The following is a 9076-nucleotide window of genomic DNA, read 5'->3' as shown; positions in this document are numbered from 1 at the left end:
TATGGTTAGAACCAAAGTATAAATAGCATCTTGTCGAACATTTTCGACTGGTCTTTAAGATGTTCCTTCTTCAGAGATGACAACCTCTATTGTTACTTCTCTTTTTATTGAAGAAGTGATAGTTGTACGAGCTTCGTTTGTTAAAAAATTATCCCACCAGCCTCATAACTAGCCTGTAAATCCTGCCACTATCATTTTACAACTGGTATGGTTATTATTGTGATTTGTAGATTTACAAATGGTGGCGTACATTAACATTCTATGTAGAAGAATGGAGACCTGTCTATCAGTTAAGCCGTCAACATTCCATTCATAGATTTGATCACCACTATAAGATATGTTGGTTTGGATCCAATCTCTTTCTTCTATAAGAACATCTTGAGGAGTAGGGCGAGGATAATAATAAGTTAACATAGAAGGTTTAGTAGCATATCTGCTACTGGAATTTAATTTAGAATTCATTTTAGTACCTTTGGATTTAAAAGGCTTAAGTTTAGAAATATCATCTTCTATTAAAGAGTTGGCTATCATGCCAATAGGTTTAGCATTTAAATTAGCTAATTTCTTTTCCAAAAGTATTTCTAAATCAGTTAATGACTTAGATTTGAAATTTTTTACTTCTATAGGTCGTTGGATATGAGTAGGAGTCTGACGAATGACTTTGTTTTCTGAAGTGGAGGCTATATCAGAAGATTGGTTTTTATTTAACACCTTTACTAGCGAGATTAATTGCTCAAGTTTGGTGTCAAGAGAACTAATGTGTTCACCAATGACCTTGACATAAAGACTCAAATAATTATTTTGAGCAATCAAATTATTGATTTCCTTTATGCTAATTTTTGCTACATCATTTTCAATAAAATTTTGAAAAACTGAAAAAGTAAGACCTGTATTATTAGGTAAAATAAAAGGGTTTTGAGGCGGATAAATAGCCTTAATAATATTACTAGTACTATCTTTGAAAGTTCTTTGTTCTAGAACTTTAACATATAATGGTAAATAAGTGGTTATAAACCATGGAACAAAATATATAATTTTATTATGGAGTGCACAAAATTCATAGAATTCTTGTGAAATACTATGTAAATCATTTTGACTATAAGTCTCAAAAAACCAAGTTTTAAACTTGTTCCATTTATTTTGGTAAAATTCTTTTTGAATATGTTGTCTTGCCAGGGATCCTGGACTAAAATCTATTTGTTGTGTCATCATCATTTAAAGTTTATTTCTATCAATTCCCTCATTAGGGTCAAAATCCATTTCTGAAGCAGTTGGATCTAAATCAGATAATTTATCTGTGGCCTGTACAATATTATTGACAGGATTAATTTTTACTCTTTCAACCTATTTTTCACTTAAAGTATCACTTAAAGTGTGCAAAGATAAATCTCGATTACGAGCTAGACCATATACAGGAGTTTCTGAGGAAATAGGAGAAATATGTTGAATTTCAGGTAAAGCTCTATAACCTGAAAATGATCTTCGATTATATACAGGGGTTTTATTATCAGAAAACTGAATGCATATTTTTCCATCGGGATTTTAAGTTATATGAGAATATTCATTATTAGTCAAATTATTAGTAATTTGATTAGGTGCTATAACAGATTCTAAAGTCCATGTGGTTGGGAAATTAATTTTTTTCCATCTAATAGGTCTTCTAGTGGTGACCTTAGATTTGGTAAAATTAGTTTCGACTAATATAGTCTGATTAGATGTATCATATAATTTACATCTAGGATTTAAAGTAGATAATAGTTTAAAATAAATTCTATAAGACAAACATATTAATTCAGAACCTGGAACATAGTTATAACCATGTGTCTTAACATTTAATGTTAAAGCATCAAGAATATTAACATCTGATAAGGATAATTGAAGATTGGATTGTGTATTAAAATAAACTGGCCCATATGCTATAGTTGATTCAATAGAACCCATTAAATATTGTCTAAAATTTAAATTTCTAGCATCTCTTAGTGCAGCTAGAAAGGTTTCTGGTAACCCTTTAAGAGTTAATGATTTAAAAGCAATTTGAACCATGCCTATATGCATGAAATTAAATTTAGATCTATAAGATTCTATGTCTCGTTTATTTAATAAATAAATCGTTTGCTCATCAGAATTAAGAGCTAAAGATTGTTCAGTAGTTTTTATTAATTGCTTGGTTGAAAATTTATCAAACCATCCATAGTCGTATATGGTTTTAGTATCAATTTTTGGAATAGTCCATTTATTTAATAAATCGAGATTTTGAGGTACATCTACCTCTTCTAATCTAGTACTTTTAATACTAGTTTCTTCAATATCCATAGAAAATGAAAATCATATCTATGCCAAGTATTAAAAGTAATACGATTTATGTAATATGAAAGTAATATGCTAGTTGCCGGATTAATATAGTATGTATTGGAATATCTGACAGGCCATTTGCTCAGGTGAAAGCTTCCATACAGTCATAAACTAAATAAAACTTTCTTCTATTTTGATTTTGATCTTGCTAACTACAAGTTCAAAGATATAGTTTCAAGCAAGATCTGAATGACCGCGCGGACTACCGCCAGTCTTTTAGATCCTGGTTGCGATGGTAATTAAAACATTTTATATTATCAACGCAACGCGCGGGTACGTATACTAGTAATTAATAACAACGAACAACAACAAAATAACAATATGAGCAAGAGTAATACATTAATCGAATTAAAAATAATTGTTTCTTTTTTCCCAATCTTGTCACTCAAACTATTTTTTTCCGGGGAGGTAATAACAAACTATTCTTTTATAAAAATTTTCACATTGTACGACCAGATCAGATGACCGAGAAGACGAATCAATGGAGTAAGTTGGTAGATAAATATTTAGTTAGAATTAATAAATGATGGTTGTTTTATAAAATATAAAAGTTTGGAGTAATTTTTAAATTTTTAAAACTTCTCAAGTTCCCAAGTTCTAGTTTTTTCTAAAACTTGAAAACTTGAGATTTTTGCCAAATATATTTGCCAAGTAATGACAAATTGTATGCACAAACACTAGTTCCCAAAAAATTTCAAATTTTTCCCAAAAAAACTACTCAAGGCCAAACGCTTACTTAATGAGTGGTCAAATTGACCTATTTTGGATAGCTAACGAGTAATTTTAACTTTGTTTCCTTTTCAAAAGGGGCAAATATTTCTCTCAACCTTTTGATTTAGAATAGATATATTCCTCGTAAATAAAATGGTGCATATATGCCTCTGCCATCTAAGGATAATGCATATTTTTTCTTTCATTAATATATCCATATATACTTAATTGAAAAAAATTATAATATTGATTTTTTAATTTAAAAAATGTGTAGCTTTAAAAAATTACCTCACCCCTTTTTTACACCTCTAGACACGACCCAAATAAAAAGAAATTCAATTCCTCTTTTACTTAGTCATAAAATGAGTTTGGATCAGATCTAAATAAATGTAGAATTGAGATTTTTTTAAACTGTGTCGGGTATGGGTGGATAAAAAATTGAATGAGGTAATTTTTTAAAGCTACCTAACATTTTTTAATATTTTAGTTTTTAATTCGATGTGTTAATAAAAAGAATAAATATATATCATTTGTTAGATAATGATATATATATGTGTGTATATATATATATATATATATATATATATATATATATATATATATATATCATTTATTAAAGAAAAAGAGTCAAAAATATCCGTAAACTATTTGAAATAAACAAAAATGCCCTCCATTTATAGTTTGATCTAAAAATGCACTTACCATCAATATTTTGGTCGAGAAATGCCCTTATTATTATTTAATGAGTCAAAAATACCCTATTATTTTAAAATGGGTAAAAATGCCCTTTTCTGAATATATATTATATATATAAATATATATTTTAAAAAATCGTGTTTCTTATAAAAATATTATTTTTAAGGAACTCCATTCTTGTTTTCTTTCTATTTAAACCACTTTAAGTAATAAAAATGTAGGAAATTATTTTATTCTTCGTAATCTCATTTTATCAATTAAAAAATTAATTTCATTTACTCTAAGTTTTAACGGATAATATATCTCATGTATATAAGATCATAATAAATCTATCATTAATTTTTATTCAAATAATGATAAAAAATAATTATAATAAAATAAAAAATATTTTTAATTTTTTAATTTTTTTTTTCTAATTGAAGTAGAATAAATATTTGTTAATAAAAAAAATATTATTAGAAAAAATATATGTTAAAAAAAATATAATATATTTATTTGAAAAGAGCATTTTTGATTCATTAAATAATAATAAAGACATTTTTAGATCAAAATATTGACAGTAAAATTTTTTTTAAATCAAACTATGAGATTTTTTTAAATTAAACTATAAACGAATGACATTTTTATTCATTTTAAATAATTTAAGGATATTTTTAACCCTTTTGCCTTTTCCTAAACGATAATGTATATATACATCACTTTCTTAAAGAGGAATGTATTTGCTCGTTTTGCCCTTTTATTTTTTTGACCTCAATTTGGACAAGCAGCTGCAAAACAGTAGGAGTCTAAAGGGGGGGTATTCCAGTCAATCCAATGTAGCACGTGGCGTGTTATTATTGGCATGAGTATTTGTGGCTTCAAAGTATGACCGCTATCATGATATTTAGTAGGGTAGGGGGTAAAAGTAGGCGTGGGTAGTATCCACCGAATAGCAAGGGTAGAATTAGGGATTCTTCAGACAAATTTCCTTTGTTATCTCTCCAAGTCCTCTCTCTAGTCCTCAACGCTCCTCTCTCTCTCTACAGTTACATATAAAAAAAAAAGTTCAAAAATATCAGCTCAGATCCTTTTGATCTTCTCGGATTCACGATGGTAAGTCTTACTTTTTGTTGATTTATGCTGTTTTGATCTTCTCGTTATAGTAATTCAACTTAGAACGAGAAGAATCTCTGATTTTATCTACTGGTTATGGTGTTTTTGTTTTGTTTTGTTTTAGTTAGTCTGTTGTACTTTATTCTATGTTTTATTTGTGTGTTGATCTTTGATCTGTGCATCCATGTGGTTTTTTGTGGTGAAACCCTAGGTTTTGGTTTACTGATGATGGATCGGATTTGATGTAGTTCAATCCATGGGATTTGAGTTTGTTTTACTGGTTTGATCCATGAGCATTTGGTTGTTGAGGTCTTGTCGTCTAAAAATGGAGTCTGTTTTACTGGTTTTATTCCATGGACATTTGGTTGTTAAGGTTCTTTTTTTTTTTGGAAAAATAGTCTGTTTTAGTGGTTTGATCCATGAGCATTTGGTTGTTGAGATCTTTTTGTCTAAAAATTGTCTCTGTTTTACTGGTTTGATCCATGAACATTTGGTTTTGGAGGTCTTATTTTTTTTTTTAAATGGAGTTTGTTTGTTTTACTGGTTTGATCCATGAGCATTTGGTTATTGAGGTCTTTTTGTCTAAAAAATGGAGCCTGTTTTACTGGTTTGATCCATGAACATTCGATTGTTGAGGTCTTTTTTTTGGTTGGAAAAATGGAATCTGTTTTACTGGTTTGATTCATGAGTATTGGTTCTTGGGGTCTTTTTTTTTTTAAAATGGAATCTGCTTTACTGGTTTGATCAATGAACATTTGGTTGTTGAGATCTTTTTGTCTAAAATATGGAAGTTAATCCAGGTTGTTAGGATGTTGAAGTACGCCGGATGTCTATGTGTTGTGTATGTATGGAATTGAACTTTTTCAGAAGTATGTGTCCAAATGAACTTGAAAGTCATTTCTCGAAAAATGTTGTGGGTACCGTATTACTAGGCACCTAACTTAAATTCCTAAAGCTGCATTTCGTAATACTTGGTCAATTTAGAGGGTTATTGTATAACCAGCTTTGATTTTAATTCCCTTGTATCCATTACCTACAAAAAGACCATGTGTGCAATGGAAAGCTGCCTCTGGTTTATGCTGAGGTAATTTAGAGGTTATTTTACTTTAGCTCCCCTGGATACTTAATTATTTTTGCGTATACTTAGTTCATGCGAAGAATTTTCACTTTGTTTTGGTTGAAAATGAAGTACTAAGCTAATTATAAGTGGGAAATTATGGGTTTTACAAGCTAATAGGCAGAGGTAGAGGGTATGATATTCTCTTGGTGCAGCTATGCAGGTTTTGATATGCTTATTAAGATCAATAAAATGTGTTGATATTATGGATGCATTGCCTTTGAAAAAGTTGAATTCGGGCAATAGTTTGATTTGTGATTCACTGTAACTTTTGTCAGATTTGTGATTTACTGTCATCTCAGAGTGGGTAAACAGTGCCTTCATTTTATATTTTTGCCATCGTGTGGTATTCAACTTAAAGAATGACTAGTTTAAATTTCATGTACTCAATTTATAGTTTATGTTTCATTTCCAAGCTTTATGTGGCTTCTGTTTTCCATGCCACTCTTCCTGCCAAACTGAAACCTAGTGCCCTTAGAAATAATCCATTGTAGGTGCTAAGTGATTTTAGTTATGAAGCAAATTTTCCAGCTACCTCAGATCAAGTCCACTTGATAATTTCCTGTGGACATTATGACTTTTTTTTGCAAAATAGGAAATCATCCTTGTATTGCCGTGTTGGTTTTCAAGAAAAGTAGCTTCAAGGTGCGATGACTCACATTTGCTAGTGCATATATAAGAGATGAGTAGAAATAAAATGTGTATTTTCTTAACAATAAAAAGGTGTGTATTTTCTTGTTTGTTTAAAGTTTTTGAAATTAAATCTCTTGTTCATTTTACTTGCCTCATTTTTTCTTTTCAATTCATTGTTGTCAGTTCCATGAACAAAAAGGTGTGAATCATCTTCACTGATTTTGGGTAAATCAATCAATGCCAACACTAAACCAATTGGGATCGACTACATGAATCTGTTGTATCTATCTACTTTATTCAAGCCATTATAGTATTCAGAATATTAATCATAGTTAAACTGTTATATTGGTTGTCAACCTGCTATGCTTTGATGTAGTTGGAGTTTCACATGTATTGGCTGTTTGTTTCAACTTATATATATATGTACATTGTACAAGTATGTTGAGAATAATTTGCCTCTAATTTGTTGTAATGTTATGAAGAAATTTTATTCACCTTGGATTTTCTTTGTAGGCTAACTCTGCATCAGGCATGGCTGTGCACGATGATTGCAAACTGAAATTTTTGGAGTTGAAAACTAAAAGGGCCTTCCGCTTCATAGTATTCAAGATCGAGGAAAAGCAAATCATTGTGGAAAAGCTTGGTGAGCCAGCTGAAAGTTACGAGGACTTCTGTACACACCTGCCTGCAGATGAGTGTCGTTATGCAGTCTATGATTTTGACTTTCTGACAAAGGAGAGTGTACCAAAGAGCAGGATCTTCTTTATTACATGGTATTGTCAAATGATTGGCTTTGTTCTTTGTATAATCAAGAATTTATATACTTCTATTGCCTGTAGTTGTCCCAAAAAAATATACTCTTATTGCTCGTCTTTGGATTGTGCTCATTAACTATTCATAATTGTTTATGTTGTGTGTTTTCCATAGGTGTCCCGATACCTCTAAGGTTAGAAGCAAAATGATCTATGCTAGTTCCAAGGATAGATTTAAGAGGGAGCTGGACGGGATTCAGATTGAGCTGCAAGCAACTGATCCTACTGAGATGGGTCTGGATGTTTTCAAAAGCCGCGCCAACTAAATAAACTTCTATAGTTCAACATTGGATGTTCTCTTTACTTTGTCGAAGAGAAATGTAATAGTTGTTGGGACAGGAGCTCGGCAAAGATATGATACTGGTCTGTTGTTAAACTCTATTTGAAAGGCTTGTCAACTTGTAGACATTTATGTGGTTTTGATCTTATTTTGTGATGTTGTTTGTGTTACTCATACCATAAGTAGCTTTTGGGGCTGGTACTATCAACAAATGTTACTGTATTGCTCTTTTTAGACTTTGTATGTTTCTCCTTATTCTGTTTCAACCTTTGTAACCCATTTATTCATTATGATGCTGGTTGGCTGCTGCTACGATAATTTTGGGTCGTGCATAGATGGGTATTTCCGTTTTGTTAGGAGGTTGATTTCTTTAGTCTATCATCAGTTTGATTACTATCATTTTGATGTGATGATTGTTTGATTCTGATGTTTGTAAATTTTATTTTTGAGTGGAGGTTTTGTCGGATCTAGCCTCTCTATCCAACAAAAACAGGAATAAGGTCTATTTACCTTCTAACCTCGACAGCTTCCACTTGTGGGATTCTATATGTTGTATAAGTTAAAACATATATCCAACAGCAAAAAAGTTGATGGAGCCTTCTGTAGTCTTGTGATAGCGATACCTAAGTGGACAGTATTAGCTGTCTGCTCTCAAGTTTTACATTTTGGACTTTGTAGACCTGTCCCAGCGTGGGGTTCACTGACTCATAATTGTACATATAATGATTGCTTAATTCCCTAGTGGAATAATAAATCATGTGTGATGGGAACGGTAAAAATGTACAAGTATAGCTAGAGTTGTCTAACAGTTGGGATCCAAGCTTGTACTAGGTATGCCATTTTTTAGCCAACTATTTGACCACTTTAATTGAGAAGGTTTAATACATACGTGACCTCTTAAATTTATGTGATTCAAATCAGTGTCAGGGCTCTACCAAAACGTCTGAAACTTAAGCGTAAGACTTAGTTCTGTAAGACTTACGCCCTAAGCGACCGACTGTATGCTTTAAGCACACCCAACGTCCAACGCTCGGGGACCGCCTAACAGATCTTACACAAATTATGAATTAAAATCTTTATTTAACATTGTTTACTCTTATAATTCTTGAATAAATGAATGATATTTAATAATTCTTAATCTATAGAGATCAGAAGATTGAGAGTAACTTAAATAACAAGTTATAGTATCATATTTTTACTATTTGGTAACACTGAAAATAATTATATCTTTATATATTACGTAACATTTCTTTTAAAAATACGTAGCGAAATTTACTTTTTTAATTATCATTGGTCTTCACGATTTTGTCATGTCTCAAAATTATCATATTTTATTTAGTTATTTGAAAGTAATTTTATTTTTATTCATGGAGTGATGTTTGT

General features: G+C 30.7%; 1 protein-coding gene across 1 annotated transcript; it reads left to right on the top strand.

Annotated features, from left to right (window-relative positions):
* Positions 1-4680: 4680 nt before the first annotated feature.
* LOC129900397 (actin-depolymerizing factor 2-like) lies at positions 4681-8011 on the top strand. Its single transcript, XM_055975358.1, has 3 exons — positions 4681-4851; positions 7115-7374; positions 7529-8011. The coding sequence occupies exons 1-3, from the start codon at positions 4849-4851 to the stop codon at positions 7677-7679; spliced, it is 414 nt and encodes a 137-aa protein (XP_055831333.1). The 5' UTR covers positions 4681-4848; the 3' UTR covers positions 7680-8011.
* The last annotated feature ends 1065 nt before the right edge of the window (positions 8012-9076 follow it).

This window comes from Solanum dulcamara, chromosome 8, assembly GCF_947179165.1.
Source record: "Solanum dulcamara chromosome 8, daSolDulc1.2, whole genome shotgun sequence".
Classification (NCBI taxonomy): domain Eukaryota; kingdom Viridiplantae; phylum Streptophyta; class Magnoliopsida; order Solanales; family Solanaceae; genus Solanum; species Solanum dulcamara.
The sequence above is the reverse complement of the archived record's forward strand: the minus strand, read 5'-3'. Positions and strand labels throughout refer to the sequence as shown.